The sequence below is a fragment of the Cnephaeus nilssonii genome, assembly GCF_951640355.1.
Source record: "Cnephaeus nilssonii genome assembly, chromosome: 10".
NCBI classification, from domain to species: Eukaryota; Metazoa; Chordata; class Mammalia; order Chiroptera; family Vespertilionidae; genus Cnephaeus; species Cnephaeus nilssonii.
The window spans coordinates 27,886,089-27,910,640 of NC_137081.1; the positions used below are offsets into that span (position 1 = coordinate 27,886,089).

The window sequence follows — 24,552 nt, forward strand, 5'->3', positions numbered from 1 at the left end:
ACCTAAGTCTCTGTCTCAGGCGCGAGTCATGTAGCTAAGGGCTTGGCAGGGGCAAGACCCTATCTGCTGCTCTTAAGGAATTGACAGATCAATGGAGGAGGCTGGGAATAGGTTTATTAAAGAATTAGAGGATGATAAAAACAACTTTATTGAGGAAAAGCAATTTGAGATACATGCTGAAAGGTAGGAAGAGGGGAGAGTGTTTCACATGGTGGATACAGTAAAAAATTAAAGTGTAAAGATTTCAAAACAAGATTGAACATGGAGGTGGAAGTGAGAAATAAAAAAGTTTGTAAATGACTAAGTACATGGGGGAGGGGGAGTGTACAAGTATGCATTTGTAAGTTTAGGTGCCAGGGCAAAGCTGGCATGTCCCCAAAAGATACCTAAACACAGGTGGTCCATAGGCTTTTAGGGACTTAATTCATGTCAGCAAACTACTAGTAAAATAGCAAGGAAATGACCAGCTCCTTAAGCTGATGGTGCTACTTCGAGCCATCCTTTCTGTGCCCTCTGGAATGGGAGGCTTACGTCTGTCTCTTCATGACTGTGGAGAACTGGGTCATCTAGGGCAGTGGTCGGCAAACTCATTAGTCAACAGAGCCAAATATCAGCAGTACAACGATTGAAATTTTTTTTGAGAGCCAAATTTTTTAAACTTAAACTATATAGGTAGGTACATTGTTATTAACTTAATTAGGGTACTCCTAAGCTGGCCTTTGCTAAAAACTCAAAGGACCAAAGAGCTGCATGTGGCTCGCGAGCCGCAGTTTGCCGACCACTGATCTAGGGTTATGTGAAGATTGCACTGTCGCTGCCCCTGGTGTTGTTCAGCAACATAGTGTAAGCTGTCCTGTTGGTCACTTGTGTTTTAATTCTGTGGCTATAGCAGTTTGGCATTCATTTAATAAGTATTGAATCTTCGCTGAAAGCTAAGTACTAAAGATAGAATTCATCAGTTTATTCAATAGAATATTTCTAGTAGCCAAGATAGAATTCATTCATTGATTCCACAGAATATTTCTAGTGGTGGCCTTACTTTGTGTCAGGCACTGTACTTGGTACTGAGTATACCAGGAGTGAATAAAAGAAACATATCCCTGTACCCATGGAGCTTATGATCTTATGGGGGAAAGTGAAATTTAAGAAGCAAGTACAAATAAAAATGCCATCACCGTTGTGGTGAGTGCTATCAATGAAAGAGGGCTAAGGGAGGGTAAAGGGACACCTGCTTGTCATTAGGTGGTTAGGGAAGGCTTCTCAGAAAAAGGGATATTTGTGCTGAAGGATGAAGAGGACTTAGCCAGAGATTAGAATTTGTTGGGGGGAGGGGTGTTGGGGGCCTGGATAGAAGGGAGGCCTGAAGCAGGAAGGAGCTGAAGAATTAATGGATGAGAAGCATTATTTGGTCCCTGTTGTCTTATAATGATGGACATACAAGCAAAAACATGTTACATTGTGACAGGTATGATAATAGTAGTTTGGGTAAGTGCTAACTTGATTTATTGGAATCATGCACTCTGGGAAGCTTTCTCAAGTAGGAAATAATGTAAGTTAAACTTTAAGGATAAATTGGGATTTATAAGAGCATGAGGAGGTCTTTACACAGCAAATGGATTCAGAAAAAAAGTGCCTGTATGTTACTACCTTATTTTCCGGCGTATAAGACGACTTTTTAACCCAGGGAAATCTTCTCAAAAGTCGGGGGTCGTCTTATACGCTGGGTGTCATCTTATAGGGCGGGTATATCCCAAACTCTATATTTTAACTGGAAAAGTTGGGGGTCGTCTTATACGCCCAGTCGTCTTATATGCCGGAAAATACGGTAATTTTGAGGAGCAGCTACAATGTAAGTATTGTAAGTTATTTCTACAACCTGAAGCACAGTGAACATAAATGAATGGGGGAAAAATGCAGGAATGATCTATATTCAGAAAATTGTAGATTTTTAGTATTTTATATCATTTTAATATGGTAAATAGACTTTTATTATGTCTTTTAAAGATTATGATATATAGAAACCAGTTTTTGAAACACTGATTTTTTTCTAGGTATTTATAGTTCTTTAATTATTGTGGAAAATGCAAACAGGAAAATAAAAAAGTATAATGACTCTCTATATTCTTGTCCCTATATATGACAATGAACATTTTTCCATTGCTTTATTTTTTGGTTGATGTATTTTAAAAACATGACATTTCCCCCAAAACACAAAAACATGCATTTCTAAAAAATAAAGACATTTTCTATATTACCATAAAGCCATTATCAGCTGTAAATATTCACAATAAGTCCTTAATATTACTCAAACCAATCCTGTACAACTTTGCCCTATTACCCCCACAAGGTCTGCATAATACATTTAGTTGAATAACATCTCTTTGTTCTCAGTATAGAATAGTTTCCTCAATACATTCCACTTGTTTTTTCCCTGTACATTTTCTTGTTGAAAACAGAAAGCTATTGTCTATTTACTGTCCTACCTTTAGAATTTCAATCTATCTCTTTCCCTCGATTTCCAGTAAGTGAGAAATTTGGTCTAAAATCTTGATTACATTCAGGTTAGATAGTTATTTTTTCTTAAAGTATAAAGAAATACAGGGAAAAGGTCCCCTACTTTGACTTCCAAGATAACTTTTGTTCCCTCTCGTCTTCCCTTCCTCCGTCACCCATCTCCTTTCCCCTCCCTCTCTTCCTCTCCACACAAGAATGTAGAATTAAAAAATTCAAACAGCATAAAAGGATTCAAAACACATTGAAAGATTCTCTTCACTGCACTCCAAAGTCAACTACTGGTGATAATTTTTCTTACGAAAGTGGTTTGCATTTACCAATATTAAATGTAAAAGGCTGATTTTTTTTTTAATCACCTTAAAAACACCCTTTTGGACTAGAGGATTAATACAGCTTTCTAGCTAATGTTCCTTTAATGAACTTCTAACTTCTAAAAGGGTATCTTTTAAATGTAATTCTCAGATGATTCAAACTGCTTGTATTTCCATTTTGTTACACAATTCGACTTCTTCGCTTGGAGACTCCACACAGACAGCCCAGGAAACCGATGACAATCTGACTGAGTGCAAACAGGAGCTCAAGGATCCCCACAAGCAGTAGGCCTACAAATGTTGAGAAATGGATAGTCCTGTGCCTCTTTTCTTTAGGACTGGCGTGCAACTCACTGGTCGTGGTGGAAGAATTCAAACTGTTAGGAGCTACACAAGATGCTTTGGAGAACCACCGTAGATCGAAGGATTGGGGATGAGTCCTTCCAGAAAAATAAAAGATAAGATGTTTAAGAATTTCTGTGGCCATCAAAAGAATGCAACATTGTGTCCAAGAAAGGGAAAGTATGGTAAAACAAAGTACTTTTGAAATGTGCCTTGAAATTATAAGATCAGACTTTGAGCATGTGTCTATGTACTCTACTAGGTTAAAGCTTTCTGTTCATTATCCCACTATCCCATCATTCAACAAACTTTCTATGTAGCCCTGGCCAGTGTGGCACAGTGGTAGAGTATTGGCCCTCTACTGAAGGGTCTCGGGTTCGATTCCCAGTCAAGGGCATGTCCCTCAGTTGCAGATTCATTCCCAGCCCTGGTCCAGGTATGTGTTAGGAGGCAACTAGTCAATGTGTGTCTCTCACATGGATGTCTGTCTCTTCTTACCCTCCCTCCCATTCTCTTTAAAAATCAATGGGAAAAATGTCCTCAGGTAAGGATTAACAAAAAACAAATGTTTTCTATGTCAAAAATGGTTGAATATTAACAATTGCATGTGGTTCAGGCTATTTATGCAGTCGTTCTTCCACTTGCTGAAGATGTGAAAATAAAGGAGCCCCCCCTTTGAAGGAGCTCGATTCTTAGTTCAAAACCACAGTGGCATCTGCTCTTAAAGCAGAGGTACCGTTTTCACTCAGAAGAGACATGTTAAATGCTATGTCTGATTATACCTGAAACCAATATAATTTTATCAGCCAATGTCACCCTAGTAAATCAATAAAAAGAAAAATAATATGACTGATTAAAGTATTTGTGCCCATTGTAACAAGGTATGGATTATGAAAAACAACATTTTGCCCTGAGGTGTTTTTTTTTATTCACTATACAGTAGACTAAGTATTCTTAGTGAATTTGCATTTTGGGTACCAGCAACTGCAAGTCTACCTGGGAAAACGTGTTTGAGCAAATGGAATATGAGAGTGCTCCTTGCAATTTGCAGCAAGCCTAGGATCCCTCTTGTGTAACTGTTTACTCTGTAACTGTCTATCACCCCAACTAGAGTGGGAATACCTTGAGTTCTGTTACCTCCAGAGCTTAGCCTGATGGTGAGCTGTCATCTGCTACAGACTGAATGAACATGTGCGGCATCTGTGGTTGAAATCTCTCTAATTTTAGGCTTCAGATCCGTTAGTAAAGGGAATGTCTGGATTTTTAATCTTAATGACTATGGTATGAAAGTTTTGAGAGATTTTTTTTTTTAATGTAGTAAGATAAAGGAAAAGGAGGGGAAAACTTTTTATGTATGTAACTGGATGTCTGGTTATTCTCTAATATAGAGAGAAGTAATGAATTAGATTGTTCTTTTGTTCCCGTTTTTCACATTGTGCTGAGGTGCAGGCACAAAACCATCTTATGAGACTGACAGGAACCATTTACTTGTAACTCTTCATTATTGTTCCTATATGACATAAACTTTTAATTCATTCCTATCCATACATCAATTTATAGTGTGTCCCCATAATCCATCTGCTGCTTGGTTTCTTTTAGGGCTTATAAGTAAGGCTCTAGATTTTATTTATTTGGTTTCTATTCAATTTTTTAAAGTATGGAAGTAATCTGTGCTTTGGGCTTACACATTTCATTAGTTCAGAACTGTGGGAAGTCAGTGCTTCCCCAGGGCTTCCTCATCACCATTCTCCAAAGGTGAAAGTTAAGCTTCTGCTGTGTATTGCCATACATTTTTAAGGCAAGGATAAGCCATCTGAGTCAATTATCCTTTTAAACAAGACCATACCCAAAACATTCTGAATGTAGTGATTCCTCCACTTTTTATGAGCTTTTGCCAGTTGGAATTAATGTGCTAAATCCCTAAGATCTGTCCCAGTAGTTTCATTAAAAAAAAAAAAAAGGCGCTGTGTGGGCACCACACTTCTAATCTAAGTAGCTTCGGTGTAAGACAATCAGGGAAAGGTGACTCACGTTAAGCTGTCTACTGAAAATTCACAGGTACTGTTGCTTGGAGAATTACAGATGAGAGGACCTTGAAAGAGAGCCTGCAGGGATACCAGCACGCAGTACACAGCACCAATGATTGTGATTACATTCAGAAATGATGAAAGAAACATCTGAAAAATAAGGTAGTTCATGTGCACATGTTATTACATGTTCTTGGTCTGTTTCAAGTTTCAGCATCAGATCTATGGTTGCCCTTCTCTGGCTACCTTGTAGCCCTAGATCTTAAGATCACAGTTTGTTTGGGTGTGAATTATAGAAGAAGGCAGAGGGCAAAGTCTCTGCCATTTTATTGACTCAACTAAAGGAGTGTTGGTCTTGCCGTGTTTTCTGAAAATTCTGAACCTTGTCCATTTTAACGGAGCATTGAGGTCTGGTTCCTCTGTCATATTCTGTGTACTTCCTGCTTCATAGAACCTTGACTAGATCATCAGCACCCACTTTGATGTCCACTCTCTTGACTCCTAAATCTTTAGTCTGGACTTGGCCCTGATCTTAAAAGTGGCCTGAGGTCAGCATTTTGCAGTGATTGGTACAGCATCGAGGTACAACAGGGCTTCTCAGTCTCAGCACAACTGGCCTGCGGGCATTTTGCTGGTGGGGCCTTTCCTGTACAAGGTACAATGTCCGGCAGCATTCCTGTTTCTGCCCACCAGGTGCCAGTAACACACACTCACCCAGGTGTAGCAACCAGAACTGTTGCCAGACATTGCAAATGTCCCCCTGGGAGCAGGGGCGTGTGGGGCAGAGGGTGCATGCACCTGATTTTGGTGCAGCAGCACCACTGAGTCAGAGGGAAAGACTGTAAGCATGTTTCATTTTGTGAATCAGTCACAGGAAAGCAAGCATGAGATTTGGGGGTAGGAAGTGTTATGGCCCAAATGAAAGTTGGTTTCCAAAAAGAAGTTCTGTGTTGTTTCAACGGAGTGTTGTGTTAGTCCCTGTTAATTATGACTGTTGTAAATCTGCAGAAATGAAGAGAAGGACTTCTTTTCCTTTGATGGGGTAATACTGCAGCTCCCAGAGGGGCCACCTGTTGCATTCTTCAGACCTGCCTTTAAAGGGTAGGCAGAGTGACTGTGCATATAGTATGTGTCAAGGGAGCTTGGGCTTTGCTATCCTTTCAGTAACCCCAAGAGATGGATGCTATTATTCCCATCTTATGGATGAGAAAATGCAGTTCAGGGAGATTGGCAAGGTGTCAGGACCTCACAGCTGGTAAATGTCAGTGCTCAGGTCTAATCACTAACCTACATTTCTTCCAGCCAAAAGCCCAGTATGATTGGTTTGGAGTATAATTCAAATCCTGCTTCCCCCACACTACTGTTCAATTTGCTCATCAAGAAGCGTCACTGTGTTTATATTTTGGTCATCTATTATTTCTGACTTCTCATCACTGCAGAGAGGCCTGGCTTTAGAAAGTGATTCCAACAACTGTATTTCCCCTAGACTTGGGGTTCATTTAAATGACTCAGGAAAACCTAAGTCTTCAGAAGCAAAATCAATAAATGGATAAAGGGAAGGAGCAGGGAACAGTTCAAGTAGGGGAAATAGTGGGAACAGTTAAGATAGAGGACAAGTCTTGGGGACCACCTCTTCCCTCCCTCCCAAGATCTAGCCTTTGCCACTTTTATGATGCTTTGGTCTCTACTTGAAAGATACAAGATATGGCCCTAACTGGTTTGGCTCAGTGGAGAGAGCGTAGGCCTGCGGACTGAAGGGTCCCAGGTTCGATTTCAGTCAAGGGCATGTACCTTGGTTGCGGGCACATCCCCAGTGGGGGGGGGGGGGGGGTGCAGGAGGCAGCTGATCAATGTTTCTCTCTCATCGATGTTTCTGACTATCTATCCCTCTCCTTTCCTCTCTGTAAAAAAATCAATAAAATATATATTTTTTTAAAAAAAGATACAATATATGACTTAAACACCAGTCCTCACATGGCTGGTGAGAAAAGTGTCTAAAAACTTTGTTGCACCTAATCAGTATAAACTGGTGATTTAATGACCAGCACCACTATTATTACACGATGTCCCCCACCCTCGGCCAGCAAGTCAAGCCCAACACCTGCGTGAAAAGGTGGTTTGGTTATTCTCAACTCGCTGTCCTCAAAGGAGAGAGGAAAATGGTCATTGAAAAGATGACAAATTTGTCATGAAAGGATATGTGTGGGGGGCAGGGAGATATTCTTAATGGAAATATGATCTGAGAGAAAAATCTATATAAGTATTCTGATATCTTTAAGTTTGAGGATTCAGAAATAATTCAGGATATCTTTCTCAAGAATGTTTGGCCCTGGCTGGTTTGGCTCAGTGGATGGAGTGTCAGCTTGCAGATTGGGGGGTCCCGGGTTCTATTTCGGTCAGGAGCACATGCCTGGGTTGTGGGTCGATCTCCAGTTGGGGGTGTTCAGGAGGCAGCCAATCAATGATTCTCTCTCATCATTGATGTTTTTGTCTCTCCCTCTCCCTTCCTCTCTGAAATCAATAAAAACATATTTAAAAAAAAAAGAATATTTGGAGTACAACATAGAGGTAATTCAAGGTCAAACTCCAAGGGATAATAGTTTAAAAAGAAAAGCGCAGGGAAGGGAAACTAAAAACTAAGATTGACTGACTACCTGCAATGTATCAGGAACAAAGAGAGACTATAAATAATTAGCAAAGTAGTTATAACCCTAGATATCAAATGACAGAAAAGGGTAATTTTTAAAAATACAAATGTGTAATATTAATCTAAATATGAATCTCTTTAAACAGTGGTTCTCACCCCTGGGAACACATTAGAATCACCTAGGGTATTTTTGAAAAATACTGATGCTGCATCTCAGGGGGAGAGATATTTTTAAGATCCTCCCTGGTGATTCTAACGTCCCCATCAGGCTGAGAACTATCGCTTTCAAACCTCAAGCTCAGCCAGGAACTCACTGTGAGTGCTCATTTATTCGTCTACGCCTTCCTTAGAGAATTATGAGCCCTCACACAGTGTTATTAACAATGTTCATGGTATCAGTAGTGTAGACATTGTGACTTGAGAGTCTGATGGATTGAGATAAAAGTTCACTTCCTGGCTGTGCTACACTGGCAAGTTATTTGCTTACTCTGAGCATCAGTTTCTCGGTCAATAAAGTGGATCATATTTCAAAACTAAAGGGTTTTGAAAGAAATAAGATAACATATTTGAATCTGTTCTGAGCATAGTGACACAAGGTTAATAAGTATTCATTATTTTCCTTTTAGTTAAAATCTTACTCATAGTAGGTATGTACTAAATGTTAGAAAAAATAACTAGTGTCTTCTTTAATCACATACAAGCAATGAGCATTCCCAGCCTAGCAAACCAATCTTTCATATGCATGAGAGCACTGAGGTTACATTTTCCTTAAGATTTTATACACAGCACAAAAACAACAAGTCTTGTTATTCTAAAATTGGTTGCAGCTCTGGGTGTGATTTCTAAATCTCCTTCCTTTGAAAACCTTTAGATAGTGAAACTGAAGATTGGGGAGAGGTGTGAGGCTGGCTCCAAAGTTACATTTTTATGGAGAAAAAAAAAAACCCTCACACTTTCTGTATCATCATATAAGCATCCTAATAGGACGTTCCTAAGACTGTGGTCCTGCCACTGGAATCACACAGAGATTTGGTAGCTTCTGAAGCCCAAGTGGCTTTGCTCAGCTGTCCATACTGTTGGTGCACTCATACACACACTCGCCGCTCCGCTCGGTACTCACCCCGCCTCTGTTGTTGCAGCATGCTCTTTTCCTCGCTGCCAAAGACACTGCTGTTGCTGGAATAGCCTGGAAATAACATCAACAGGAAAGATGAGTCTTACTACTTCTCATCAGATGAGAAAGCAGTTATCTCTGCCTTCTATTTACCAGCAGTTGTGGGAAATCAAGGCTCAAGAGAACAAGAAGGAAATGTGGCAACGTCCTTGATCTTGTGATCCCCATTTGAACCCTAAAGATTAAAGAGCCAGGAGGGATGGTGGGATTTCAGAAGAGCAGTTTCAAATTCTCCCATCTACATCACTTCACTCTGGGTCATCTTTAGAGAGACCTGGATTTTATTTTATTTTTAAATATGTTTTCTTATTGATTTCAGAGAGAGGAAATGAGAGGAGAAATAGAAACATCAATGTTGAGAGAGAATCATTGATCAGCTGCATCCTGCACACCCTTTACTGGGGATGGAGCCTGCAACCTCAGCATGTTCCCTAACTGGGAATCGAACCTTGACCCCCCTGGTTCATGGGTCAAAGCTCAACCACTAAGCCACACCAGCTGGGCTAGAGAGACTTGGATTTTAAATTGAGTGAGTTATTTAGTCATTATGTTGGAAGGAGTATTTCTGAAAGAATTGGTTATGTCATCTAAAATTCACTTTTTTTTTTCTTTTAGTTATTATTATCTGCAGCCACTGTCTAATTTCCCAAAAAACTGTCTGAATCTGGCAAGCATCCAGAAAGGAAATTGCTGGTTTTGTTTGCCTGGCAGTTGGGAACTAAGAATTCCATCACCACGCCTTTCTCTTCCCTAACGTTCCTCTCACTGCCAGGTCACTGCCATCTCGCTGGTTCCCAGCTTAGGATTTGGAAAATATTTTTGGTTCCACATTCTGCTTTCTACTCCTTTACACATGATATGCAATGGCCTGCCTTTACGTTGGTGTTCCGCAATCGTGTACATGTTGCATTCTGTATCAAGGGAAATATATTCTGCTGAGGAAAGCTGTAAGAAGCAACCTCACATTCTGAGGACTTAGTTTAAATGTTTAGTCCTATCTAGTCAGCAGCTATGACTAGAAATTCTTACTGGAAGAAGCTTTGTATCATTGAAGAGTGGGCTGTAAATTACTTCCCTTCCACTTAAGAAATTTTAGCCATAAGGTGGGGTTTTTTTGCCACCTCAGCACAGCTGCCTTTGAGTAGTTAGTTCTCTCTTTCCTTCTGCCCTTGTTTTCTAACGTTTTATTGAATTCTGACAACATGCCAGGCACTGTCATAGGTGCTGTACGTGTTTCAGTTCATTCCAGCCTCAACTATCCTGTGAGGTAGGCCTCTTTTTATCCTCCTCTTACAATGAGAAAACTGAGGCATAGGAAGTTTGAGTAACTTCTCTAAGAAAGTGGAAGAGTTTGGATTTGAAGCGAGGCATTTGGTTTCCAAAGCCCAGACTCTTCACCGCTATCCACACTGGACAATTCCTCTGTTCCTTCACAGCGTTGGTTCATTCTCATCCTCCCCCCCACCACCCTGGCTCATCTCATTGTCCTCTGTTCCTTCCCCAAATTCTTTTTCCCAAGACCACATCTACCTTTGCTTTTCCAGAGCAGGTCTAACATTTAATGCCTGACAAGACAGCTTTCCTAACAAACTTCACCCCCTCTGACCATGTGCTGACCCCATGGCACTTGTGGACAACACTTTGTATTATTATCAAACTTGGCTTACATATTACCTTGAATTCCAACACCTTTATCATTCAAAGGTCACATGTATGTAGGGCAGCCCAGCCATTCTGGGGTGGAGCTAAGAGCCCAGAAGAAAAGGGAGAAAAATATAGCCCCCAAATAGGTTGTCAGTGTTAATGGACTAAATCTCTTTTGTCATACACATAAGCTATACTGCCTTCTGAGCTTAAGAAACAATTATTTACAGGAACTGGCAGACTATGGCCCACCACTTCTTTGTCATAAAGTTTTATTAGAACTCAGCCATGCCCATTCACTTATATTGTCTACGACTGCTCTCACACCAACAGTACAGTTGAATAGCTGTGAGAGGGACTGTCTGGCTCTCAAAGCCTAAAATATTCATGATCTGTTTTGTTTTACAGAAAAAAAATTGTCAGTTGCTGATTTAGAAAATTAATCTGTTAGGAGAAAGTTAGATCAACATTAAATTACAGCTTAAGTGGATGAATCATCCCATTTTGCTTATTGATGTAAATTAAACTCTGCTGACTTTTTAGGTTTTATTTCAGAGATGCTGAATATTTACTTTTATAGTTCCCTTCCCTTGCAAAGGGTTTTATAAAGTAACAATAACTTATGGGAATCCCCTCCCAGTCAACTTCATGGCATGTCAACACATCTTTGTTACATCACAACTCATTGTTTTTCAACTCCTTTACCTGTTCAGAGCTTTAGACGTTGAAGGTCTCTTTAAGGGATGGATATTAAAATATGAGAAAGTATGTAGGTATACGTGTGACTGAGTCATAAATCTTCCAGATAATCTGTCAAAATTAGTATTTATGAGAATACTTTTTTTTTATTTTTTTTTTTAATATATTTTATTGATTTTTTACAGAGAGGAAGAGAGAGGGATAGAGAGTTAGAAACATCGATGAGAGAGAAACATCGATCAGCTGCCTCTTGCACACCCCCTACTGGGGATGTGCCTGCAACCAAGGTACATGCCCTTGACCGGAATCGAACCTGGGACCCTTGAGTCCGCAGGCCGACGCTCTATCCACTGAGCCAAACTGGTTTCGGCAATACTCTTTTTTTTTTTTTAAATTCCTAAGCACATTTGAATGCATAAGAGTTTTTGTGAAACTAACAGCCCTGACAGTCATTTGCTTTTATAAAGAAGTAGTATTGTTCATTCTTCCTTATAGAAACCCATCCTTCTATGCAGTCATAGAAGTGAGTGTATGACTTACAAATGCAGTACAGAGGAGCTGTGGACCATTGAAACTCAGTAACACAATTCAAACCCTAGGGATCCCCTAAGTACCTCACCCTGAGAGCAACCCAAAGCCACAGCTCATCACACGTATAAAAACTATATTTTGCAAATGCTTGTTATACAAACACCTAAGTTTAACATTCAACGTTTTTTCTAAGACTTTAATAATTAATGAATTACCATCCTAGCTAATAAAAGAGTAATATGCAAATTAACCATCACTCCGCTACCTCCACCAGCCACGCCCACCAGCCAATCAGGAGCGAGTATGCAAATTAACCCCAACCAAGATGGCTGCGGCCACTGAGCGAGCAGGAGGGAGGCTTGGGTTTCCCCGGTGATGGAGGAAGCCAAGCTTTCCGAACACCCTGGCCGGCCGAGGCCTCCACTCCAGGTTACAAAGTTTCAATTATAGAAGATAAATAAATCCCAACAGAAATGGCGGCAGCCACAGAGCTGGAGAGAGCAGGAGGCTTGGGTTGCCCCCCGCGATGGAGGAAGCCAAGCTTTCCTCACACCCTGGCCAGCCCAAGTCTCCGCTTAAGGCTACAAAGTTTCAATTATAGAAGATAAATAAATCCCAACAGAAATGGCTGCTGCCACAGAGCAAGCAGGAGGCTTGGCTTCGCTCCAGGCTACAAAGTTTCAATTGTAGAAGATAAATAAATCCCAGATACCAGGGCCTCCGCTTGGGTTGCGGGAGGGCGTGGCCAGCCTGCAAACCACCACAGGCCCCTCGCCTAGGCCACCCCACGCCCCAAGGGAACCCCCACCCTGATCTGGGACATCCTTCAGGGCAAACCAGCCAGCCCCCACCCGTGCATCAGGCCTCTATCCTATCTAATAAAAGAATAATATGCAAATTGACCATCACTCTAACACACAAGATGGCTGCCCCCATGTGGTCAAAGATCCTGCCCCCATGTGGACACAAGATGGCCACCACAAGATGGTCAGCAGGGCAGGGCAGTTGGGAAAGACCAGGCCTGCAAGGGAGGGCAGTTGTGGGCGATCAGGCCAGCACGGGAGGGCAATTGGGAAAGACCAGGCCTGCAGGGAAGGGCAGTTAGGGGGGACCCAGGCCTGCAGGGGAGAGCAGTTGGGGGGGACCAGGCCTGCAGGGGAGGGCAGTTAGGGGTGACCAGGCCTGCAGGGGAAGGCAGTTAGGGGCAAACAGGCTGGCAGGGGAGCAGTTAGGCATCAATCAGGCTGGCAGGGGAGTGGTTAGGGGGTGATCAGGCTGGCAGGCAGAAGCGGTTAGGGGCAATAAGGAAGGCAGGCAGGCAAGCAGTTGGGAGCCAGCAGTCCTGGATTGTGAGAGGGATGTCCGACTGCCCGTTTAGGCCCGATCCCTCAAGGGGTCCCAGATTGGAGAGGGCGTAGGCTGGGCTGAGGGACAACCCGCCCCCCCCCCCGTGCACAAATTTCGTGCACCGGGCCTCTAGTTGTATAATAAGTGTACTCAATGAATAAGCATGATTAAGATCAGGCTTACAATTAATCTTATATCAAATGGCCTTAATACAGGGATGGGAAAAGCAAGTTTGTACTTGTGAGTATGCAAAACACAGTTTATTTTTGTATTATTATTCATTAACTAGAAACCCGGTGCACAACATTCATGCACTCGGGGGGTTGAGGCGGGGGTGGGTCCCTCAGCCTGGCCTGCGTCCTTTTGCAGTCTGGGAGCCCTTGGGGGACATACTTAGCACTGCCATGGAGGTGGGCCATTGTGCTCGCCAGCCATCAGCCCAGCTTGTGGCTGAGCTATGCTCCCCCTGTGGGAGCCCACTGACCACCAGGGGGCAGCTCCTGCATTGAGTGTCAGCCCCCTGGTGGTCAGTACGTGTCATAGCGACCAGTCGTTCCACTGTTCAGTCGATTTGCGTATTACCCTTTTATAGGATTATGTATTATTTATTTGTATTACAACTATAACCCTACTTTTGCCCACCCCTGTGTTTTCTTAGGAACATCTTAACTCTCTTTTTAGTGCTTTGAAAAATGATATTTATTGATTTTTTTCATTTAACATAAAGTAGTTGAAGATAATTGCATAACACTCTTAGCCATGATTTCAAAAGATAAAAGGATTCACCTGTTTTGGGTAAGTCATAAAAACACAGTGAATGTATTTTGTGAAGTAATCAGTAATTAATTCCATAGTTGTTCACTTCTTCCCACAAAATCTGTTTTTGAAGCAATACCAATTTAAAATGTTAAAGCAATTTTGGAAAGATTTCAAAAACTACAACAAAAGTGTTTATCACACAGACAGTTCTTTATTCACTTTTCTGTGTACTTACAAGTATATTGAGAGTTCAGTATTTTGACAGATGTTGGAAAGGACACAATTCCCTTTGAAAAGGTATTCTTTCACATTATACTAGTACATCAATAAAGATGTATCTGTTATAATGAAGGACAGAAGAGCTGTAGACCATTAAAACTTTATACAGTATAGATAGCTGAGGACCAGGAAAATACACCTGTGTTTTGAGCCCTTCTGTCACCCACCTGTTTGCTTGTGAACCTAGTCTAGAGTTTGAGGTTCACTGTAAAGTGGCTATTGAACTTTTCAAAGAGTTGTTTGATGCTTTGATGGCATTCTGCCACACTGAGTAATAGAGATAGACTTCGTTAATATTTATGGGGGGCAATAAAGTAAATTTAGTCACGGAACAAGGAAGTGCAGATTCTCTGAAACTTTCACAGGTTTATAGAACCTTTCTGTGCTTCAGTTTCCTGGTGACTTAAATTTATGGATTAAGTTATGAATTGCACCTTCTCCCTTGGTTAGCCTGAAACAGGTGGATTATGGTGCTAATCCTGGTGGAAAACAGAACTTGTGAGTCAGATAAGTCTGGAACTGGGTCTCACAACTACTGTGTGATCTTGTTAGCCCTCCTAACCTTCTGTTTGCTTGTCTGTTAAAATACAGTTGATAATAACCGCTCAGCCAGATTATTATAGAGAGTAGATGAGATAACATTGTAAAGCATGAACCCAATAGTTAGCACTTAGCAGTGGTCTCTCTCTGTGCCTTTCTCTATGTCTTTCTCCTTCTTTGTTCCCTGCTCCCCTGCCTTCTTCATCAGGCTCCTTTCATGCTGGCAAGAAATTTAATTTTCTTGTGGTAAAGTCCATTTGTATCTAAAGCTACACGAGTCATTCTAAATGGATTGTTTTAACATGGGAACTTATAGGAGCTTCATGGGAATTGTCACTGTTGATAAGTCTTGGCCAACTGTGCCTGGCTTCTGTCTAAGCCAATGCAAAGGAAGCTCACACTATTCAAGTAGACAGAAGCCTCTAGAAGGGCAGAGCAGACACAAGATTTGTAGTCTCGTCACTGTGTTGGGCTCTGTGCTTTCTCTCAGCCTGAAAGAGAACGTTCGTGGCAATTGGAAGAAATAGCCCACAATTTCCCCAAAGCTTTTCCTGCAAGAGCCCCTTTCTACCAAGCAGGGTGAATACATTGCTCATGATATTAAAGGTACAATAACCACCAGCTTTTGGGGGGTGCTTTACTGGGGTGGCTTTTTGAGGCCAGAGTGTTCTCAAATGCAGTGTGTGAGCCGAAGGACAAACATTTCTCTAAAGATGAATGTATAACCACTCAAGAGTGTTTCCACATTAGTTTGGGGATAAGACCAGCAGCAGTCACTGACCATCATTAAGGATGATAATATAGGTAATGGAACTGTCACACACACACATGAACACACATCTAAACAAAGGCTCATTTTTCTGACATTAACCAGTCTCATTAGGTAGCACCCAAGTGGTAGAACAAACAAAGCAGCCTCTTGAATGCTGAATTTCCAAATTTCAGTATCCACGTCCCCATTTTATGAGTATGAAAACAAAATCATAGGATAAGTGACTTGCAAACAGTAATATATTGGAGACAGAACTAGAGCTGAGATTCTCTGCCAGGTCCAAAAACAGTATTTATTCCTCTCCACAGGTGGGTCCTACCCAGGCCACTCCATCAGAATTCCCAGGAGAAGGTCTATAAATCTATCGGGTGATTCATGATCGGTGCATTGGAGGGTTATGTATTATACTGCTCTGCTGCAGATATCGACAAAGATAGACCGACCAATAATTATCAAACTTAACATTCAACAAGCACCATGATGTCCTGGTATATGTAAGACCTGAGTCAAGAAGTCATTGAGGTCAGAGAGCCAGAATTTCAGGTCCCAAATCTCTTAAGCCAACTCCCTTTGGTGCAGGCAACGCCATATTCATGCCGCACAATTATCATCATCCAGAATGTTTCTTCTCATTCCTACTGAGCTCTTCCCACACCTGCTGTATTCCCTGTGAATACCTTGAGCTTGGCATCAGCAAAGGAAAGTTGAGGGAATTCATTCAAAACTTCCCTAACACTAACTATAAACTTGGAAGAGCAGCCCCCAAAGAAATGTGCAAAGAAATGTGCTAGGTAATAACCCAACCAACTTCTTTTCTTAATCCTCGGTATTTTCCATTGATTTTTAGAGAGTGGAAGGGAGAGAGAGAGAGAGAAGCATCAACATGAGAGAGACACATTGGTTGGTTGCCCCCCACACGAGCCCCGACCAGGGCTGGGGATCAAACCTGCAACCGAGGAATCAAACCCGTGACCCTTCTGTCCTTGAGCTGATACTCTAACCACTGAGAAAAACTGGCTAGGGCAGCCCAACCAACTTTTATCAAATTTAACCTTTTTTTGCCCAAGCTCCCTAGCCTGTACCACATATTTAATTTATCATTCCTCACTGATAACCAATATAAATGAATACCATACCACCACATCTCACTGTATCTTAAGTCAAGACACAGCTCAGCTCACTGTAAAGCACCTTTCTCAACATCAAGTCAAATAAAGTTACTCACCATCAGACCTGCTCCTATAATTCCTGGGAACCACCACTCAAAGCAAGAGATGGGGTTTTGAAAAAATTTGCCTTCCTCAACTCTGTTGGCAATGAGAGGTATTGCATTGAGAACTCCTCCTGACAGAAGTAGAACCAACAAGCTGAATCCATTGCAGGATGTCCATCCTTCACAGCAGGTCATGGTCACCCCCTGGTTCAGTTAGAAATGCTGTTCCAGTGGTTGTTTGTGTGGCACTGTGTTGCCTTTATCCTGAGCCTCCTAACCTAGTTAAAGTTTAGCACTTATGAAAATTAATTTCGAGAATTGGTTTAGAGTCCAAGAGGGCAGACCTTATTGTGAGGACAGGAAGTAAGGATAAGCTTATATTATGATGAGGTTGGGAAAGGAAGGCGCTGAAAAGGTCTATTGTTTCTGTTAGATAAATGTATGCATGAAAATAGGCAGATGGTAACTAAGAACAAGGAAGAAGGGGTTAAGAAATGCTCCTCTAACATATTTTACCAGTGTACCTTATAGAAGTGAAAGCAAGAATACCCAGTTAATATAAACTATTTTTTCCTGTTGTGTTGACATTATTACCAAATAGTGAAGTTCTTTACTTTGAAATTGTTTAACAAGAAAACAAATAGGAGGTTGGGGGTAAAGTATTTCCTCTGCTGTAAATGTTCTTGATTAGTCAAAATTTTAGGGAATACACCAAATTTTAAATTTCTTCATGTCATATTATTCCAGTCTTGCAGACTAACTCATTTAGAGGTAACCCACTTAAGACTTGTGGGAGATTTGGTCAATGCTACTAGACTGGAAGTGTTCAAGTATGGACACCAGAATGAAACATAGGAGTAGGAGAGAGGCTGGAGGAGAGATGATGATGTTTTATTTTCTTTAAACCCTAAGTACTTACTTGGTCATTGACAGAATATTTTTAGACCAAGCTTCCCAATTGTCTTTCTACTAGTTTGTGAGCTTCTCAAGCAAAGGTCTGTCAGTGGACTAGGCTTTAAATACAAAAGTTCTCACTTATGCTAATTGTCCATCATGAATTGACAAGGAGGCTCTGCTCATGGTAGTTACTGAGAGTCCCATACTCACAGAGGCACCCATCATCTCCATTCTGGCTTCCACAATTGTAGAGGCAGAGTGAAAAGACACGATGAGCCACATACTGAGTCTGAGCATTTTTGTTCATGCTTTATTGGCCAAATGAGTCACTCAGTTATGTTTGAGTTCAAATGGGTGATGAAATACAAACCAACTTTTATCCAGAAGCAAAATGAACTTTAGGCAGCTCTAATATTTACCATGCCTTCCTCCCATCCCAGTTCATAGCACGGATTCAGCAAATGCTATTGGGAATGATGAAGGAAGGGAGGGAGGGAGGGAGGGAGGGAGGGAGGGAGGGAGGGAGGGAGGGAGGGAGGGAGGGAGGGAGGAAGGGAGGGAGGGAAGGAAGGGGTGGAGTCCATCTGTAAGTTCAGGTACAATGGGGTTAGAGAGTAGTGCCCCATCCTACAAAAGTAGGAGACAGAGGGTACTGGGTAGGCAACCTGCAGACTCTACCATATCATAAATTAATGAGCTGCGCCAGGAGAAACAAGCAGTCTGCAGAAAAAGAGTTGGAGGAGATGGTGAAGACGCAGGTGTGCAGGAAGAAGTGTGAGGGGTGGAAAACATCTGGCCCACAGGCCATTTAAGGCCCACGGGATCATTTGGTCTGGCCCTGCCTAGGCATTAGGGGTGAGTTAACTAAATGTTTGAGCAAATACAGCAGGTTAATTTTTAAATTAATAATCTTGTATGGCCCTCTAATGATGTTATAAATATCCACATGGCCCTTGGCAGATAAAAGTTCCCCACCCCTGCTCTAGATGGAGGCAGAGAAAAGGTAGCTGCCTGGTTTCTCAAAGGCTTTCTACTTTTTTATTTCTACTCCTTGGAGTAGATAACTCCAGGTAGACACCTACTGACTGCAGGTCCTGTCCTTGTTTTCTGTGAGATGCCTCTACGTTCTTACAATAAATTATCGCCTTTATACTACTGTAAGTGGGCTTCCATTTGTTTGCAAACAAAAATGCTAAAAATGAAAGTTCCTAAAATCAAGGATAGAAATATACAAATGTCTTGTCCCCTACCACACTGAAGCAGCAAAAGGAGTTCAGAAAAGGAGGATGGCTAGAATTTGACACAAAAAAAGATGGTCAGAAGGGTTTTTCTGACAGGTGCAGAAAACCAAAACTCTCCTAGCTGTGCTAAGCAAGAAGAGATGTAATTGGGGGATTATGGATACAAAATTGTTAGGAGGGCTGGTGGGGCGGGCTCTAGGCTGTCCCCTGGGAATGCCTTACAGGACAGGAATGCTGAATGGTCCAGGGCTGCTGCTGCCTCTGCAGTAGTCAAAAAGGCAGGGAAACTGGTCGAGTTCAAGCACACACCACTGCAGCTACAGTCCAGGAAGCCACTGCCTCTGTTGCAGCTCCTGCCCCTACACATCCTCAAGGCTATTGACTAAACTCTGGAGCACTGCCTGTGATGTCTGCTGACACTACAACTGTTTCTTCACGTCCGTGAAACTAGTAACTGGACCCAGGGACATCACTGCAGTGCAGAAAATTCAACACTCCGGTCTCTCTTAACAGCAACAGACAAAAGTAGCAGAAAGAGGACTTCCACCTCATTTTTGTCTTCCATATTTCTCAAGGGTGGATCTAATTGTTGTAATATCCAGAGCTTAGATGTAGCGTATTCTAGGAAATGTAGTTTCCATCGTTCTGGCTTCTGCCATAGAGAAAGGCATACTAGAAGGACATAAAAGGATGTTGAGCAAAACAGTTTACCAAAGTGATTTTATTTAAACTGTATGAAGAAAATTTTCTCTAGGTTATCTGGGATGACCATGTAATAGGTCCTTTTAAAATAATTTGAATTATGTTTGTATTTTTTACATATCTTAGATGTCTAGAATGTCTGGACATTTAGACTTGCATGTCTAGAATGACATGTAACATTTTAAAAACAAGTTGAAACTTCCTGTTTCGTTACAATGAGAATACTTCAAGAGTATTAGAAAGATTTGTTTCTTTAAGAGATAGGAGAGAATTCGTTTGAGGAAGAATGGGGTCCCAGACAAGTCTTATTTGTACCATTGGTGAAAACAAGAGGTGATGCAAAAGCATCTTGTTTTATCCTCTCCCTAAGCCCATCACTCCCCCGCCTAGCTCCCTGCACACCACAGTCCTGCACACCTACCTCAATACATTCAGTGTATCCTTTTGTTCTTCACCTTAGAACCTTCCTAAAGTCTGCAACTCCCACCCCTCCTCAAAACAACATAAAAAACAAACCAAAGACAGTGAAATTCTTTTTCCTGGTGTTTTATTCAGAAATTATATTTAGGAGTATTAGAGAATACTAAAACAGTAAGAAGCATACAGTATATAACCAAGGTCAGGAATAACACAAGTGCAGGAGTTCTACAAACAGAAAAGTAAATATTTCAAAAGAATTAAATACATTAAAAAGCATTATTTCATTCCACTGAGCTCATTAATGTGAATTGTTACACCCTAAGGAGCAAGCTGTGGCCAGTTCTTATTGCAATACAATTGATAGATCGAGTTGGATTGAGAGATGTTTATATATATACTTTATAGATACTGTGTATATATAAATGCCCACTACAGCCAACATATATAAAAGTGTCTATTGAGTAGAGAACCTGTTGATTTAGTTTTGAGAACTCAGCAGTTTAAATACCACTAAAACTATAAAGGTCTTTAGAGATTCTTAGCTCAAGCTTATCATTTTACAGATGAGTAAGTACGACAGTAAAGCTCAGGGAAGCTAAGGTGACCTTCATAATCAGGCTGTTCTGGCAGAGCAAGGACTTGATTTGGGGCCTTCTGACTTCTAATCAGGTATCTTTCTATTAAATCACAAGCTCAATAGGTAGGTGAACCAGAGAGATGAAAGTTCAGGATGTCTAAACATCTAAGCACAGGAGTGATACCACCCCCTGCAGCACCTGCCAGGAGGCTGGGCCGCCTAGCAGCAGCATTGCTTCTGGCAGCAGCACTTACACTGGCAGCACTTCTGCTGACAGCAGCCCTTCCCACAGCCACAGCCACAGGAGCCACAGCCACAGGAGCCACAGCCACAGGAGCGGCGGCAGCAGCAGACCATGGGGACGCTGCAGCAGCCCCCACAGCAGCCACGGCAACAGGGGCAGCAGCTGGAGCAGCAGCCGACCCGGTAGCATCTGCAGGTGGTGCAGCCACCACAGCCACCACCACAGCCACCACAGCCACCACCACAGCCACCACAGCCACCACAGCGGCCACCACAGCCACCACAACCACAGCACCCCATGGTGTCAGTAGAGAGGACTCAGGAGAGGTGAGGAGGGAGACTCAGGAGGTGAGGGAGGTCTGATACCCGCTCTGCGGGGGAGCCCTTAAATACTACCTTTGGCTTGGGCTTGACTCAAGCACATGACTACTTCCCTGTTTATCTGTTTCCCTGGGCGATTTTTAGTGTCCTTGGTTTACTTCCTTGAGGACTTTTGGCCACCTAAGGTAGCTTACTTCCAAATTGCTTTGTTTTAAAGAAATATTCACAACAGAACTATGAGAGTCTGAAATATTTTAGTCATTTTCTGCACAACCAATGCAAGGTTGACTCTGAAGTTTTAATGTGAATTGTAAGCATGTGAGATGGAATCTTTTTCATGTTTATTCAAAGTCTTCACTGATCCTGTAAGAGATGGCACAAAGACACGGGGTGGCATTGTCTATCAATTAGAGGCCTCAAGACTAACATTTCCCAAACCTCTCATGTCCCAGCTTCAAGGAGAAGAGTCTAGGGGGCCTTTCCCATCCTTTTTAAAGCTTCCACTGTTCCAGGTCAGTACTCAGATTCTGCAAATAAAAGAGGAGCTGTGATGACAGTCACTCAAAAGTTAGCAAAAAGAACTATCAAAATCACAAGGCTTTGGGTCCCAGAGTCAAGGCTTGGAGCAGCTGGTGCACAAGCCGTGTGCAATCCCACAGCATGGCCCACGGTGCATGGATGAGCCCACTGCCAGGCTGTGCAACCCAGGATGTGAACCATGGTTCTTGCCCAGAACTTTCCACCAGGACACCTAAACAGGAGAGTAGGAGCAATTGGAAAAACATATTCAATATAATTTTTTACTTGACACTTTAAGCAAGTATTACCTCTAAAATACAACAGAGTGTGAAATGGAGATAAATCTTGTTTGTAAGGTATAGGCCCACCAAGAGACTGCTTTGGAATGGTTTAGATTAGAATGTGAGTGTTACCGAACTCAAGGGGTCTGGGACTTGGGCTATTCCAGTGGTCGGCAAACTGCGGCTCGTGAGTCACATGCAGCTCGGGAGCTGCGGTTTGCTGCTCTGTTGACTAATGAGTTTGCCAACCACTGGGCTATTCCATTCAAGAACAAGACGTGATTGTCATTAGGTAGTTTTCTTTACTTGCAGCAAGTAAAGGAGATAGGAATTCACACCCAAAGCTCCGTCTCCCAGAAGGGAGCATGCTTATATGCATTCTTTGGTTAACTGCATATCATATCTTCTTTGCAGTTGGCTACATTTATCTGGTTGAGTTCTTGTCAAGCTCATCCTAATTACAGCTGCAGCTGCAAAATGCTAGGCTACATTTTAACATTTAACAAGAATAGCATTTAGTAAGAGCCATGCAGACCTTGAGACCCTGATCCTATCTCACAGAAGCACAGGTACAAACTAGTCATTTCAATGGCACATGCTAAGCTCTGTTTTAGAGGCATGTTCCAGGGAAGGCCCTCCTTCCCAGGGGGCATAATCCTATATAATAAAGAGGTAATATGCAAATTAACCCTCGTGCCCTCACATGAGGTAATATGCAAATTAAAGAGGTAATATGCAAATTAACCCTCATGCACAACCAGGCTAGCAGTGCAGGGGGGTAGTGAGGGATGACCAAACAACTGAACAAGCAGGCTCCATGGGGCGACCAGGACGGCAGGGGGGTTAGTGAGGAATGACCAAATGACTGAACAGCAGGCTGCGTGGGGTGACCAGGCCAGCAGGGGGGTTAGTGAGGGATGACTAAACAACTGAACAACAGGCTGCATGGGGCGACCAGGCCAGCGGGTTGGGGGGGGCTGTGAGGGGCGACCAGGCTGGCAGGGGGGGCAATTGGGGGTGACCAGGCCAGCAGGGGGGGCAGTTAGGGGTAACCAGGCCAGTGGGGGGGGGCAATTAGGAGCGACCAGGCCAGTGGGGGGAGTGCAGTTGGGGGCGACCAGACCGGCAGGGGGGGCAATTGGAATTGGGGGCAATTAGGCTGGTGGGGTGGGCAGTAAGGGGTGACCAGGCTGGCAGGGGGGGGGGCAGTTAGGAGCAACCAGGCCGGCAGGGAGGGGGCAATTGGGGGCGACCTGGCCAGCAGCGGGGGGCAGTTAGGGGCAACCAGGCTGGCAGGCAGGTGAGCGATTAGGAGCCAGTTGTCCAGGATTGTGAGAGGGATGTCCGACCACCGGTGGTCGGACATCCCCCAAGGGGTCCCGGATTGGAGAGGGTGCAGGCTGGGCTAAGGGGACACCGCCCCCCCCCCATGCACAAATTTCATGCACCGGGCCTCTAGTTCTTCCATAATCATGGGAGTTTTCCATGCACCCAAGAAGCACTCTTAGATCTGGACAATAGGAGCCCTGCACGTTAGGGTCCCGTAGATCATAAGCACACAAAAATAAATCCGTTAAAGAACACAAGGGGCCTGGCAGGTGTTGCCCAGTGGTTGAACATCGGCCCATGAACCAAGTAGGTGGTCACTGGTTCAAATCTCAATCAGGACACATGACTGGGTTGCAGGTTCCATCCCCAGTAGGGTACATGCAGGAGGCAGCCAATTGATGATGTTTCTCTCTCATTGATGTTTCTATCTCTCTATCCCTCTCCCTTCCTCTCTCTCTAAAAATCAGTAAAAACATATTTGAAAATAAAAGAACACAAGGGCCCCTCTGCCACTTAGGATCCAGAGCTCAGCCTGTGAGCCTACACATCTGCTGTGTGGGGTGACAGCTCAGGCCCCGGGAAGTGCTTCTCCACAGCATTTGTCCTGTGTCCTGGAAACAGGAGCTGAACCCTCTGCCTGTCCTGGCGGGTTGTGGGCTGATGGCCTCAGAGTCTGTGGGGTGGCCTTGTATGGTAAGGATTCTTAGGCAGGAGAAAGGACAGTGGACTGGTCACATCCTTCCTCTCAGCATAATACACAATATCCTTGTGTAACAAAGTGTCGTTTCCAGTAAGGAGAGGCCAGCGTCCTTCTCCTGCTTCTCCTGGCGTCCTAGTTCCTTGTTCTGCAGGTGCTCACATGTTCCTGTGGAATTCACAACAGTGCATGTGGCGGCTGAGCAATGTTTACAGTATTAAACATATCCTTCTCAGGCTGTTTACATGTGGGTCTAGACATAACTTGCATGGAATAGGCTATTGATCCTTCACATTGGCAGGAAATGGACATCAAACACTGGGCTGATGAACACTTTCACTTTCATAATATATTTGCTAAAATTTAATTAAATGTTTTTTTTTAAATATACTTTTATTGATTTCAGAGAGGAAGGGAAGGAGAGAGAGAGAGAGAGAGAGAGAGAGAGAGAGAGAGAGAGAGAATCATGATCGGCCACCTCCTGCACGCCCTCTACTGGGGATCGAGCCTGCAACCCAGGCATGTG

At 42.8% G+C, this 24,552-nt stretch overlaps 2 protein-coding genes across 2 annotated transcripts; both read right to left on the reverse strand.

Moving 5' to 3' along the window:
• Positions 1 to 55: 55 nt before the first annotated feature.
• TM4SF20 (transmembrane 4 L six family member 20) lies at positions 56 to 16,994 on the reverse strand (the record flags this gene model as incomplete). The annotated part of the gene is made up of 4 exons (XM_079782821.1): positions 56 to 3,265; positions 5,199 to 5,344; positions 8,962 to 9,027; positions 16,812 to 16,994. 4 exons carry the CDS (start codon positions 16,992 to 16,994, stop codon positions 3,007 to 3,009), a joined length of 654 nt encoding a protein of 217 aa, XP_079638947.1. The 3' UTR covers positions 56 to 3,006.
• Positions 16,995 to 20,855: 3,861 nt separating this feature from the next.
• On the reverse strand, positions 20,856 to 21,179 carry LOC307106308 (small cysteine and glycine repeat-containing protein 9-like; the record flags this gene model as incomplete). The annotated part of the gene is made up of 1 exon (XM_079782693.1): positions 20,856 to 21,179. One exon carries the CDS (start codon positions 21,177 to 21,179, stop codon positions 20,856 to 20,858), a length of 324 nt encoding a protein of 107 aa, XP_079638819.1.
• Between the last annotated feature and the right edge of the window lie 3,373 nt (positions 21,180 to 24,552).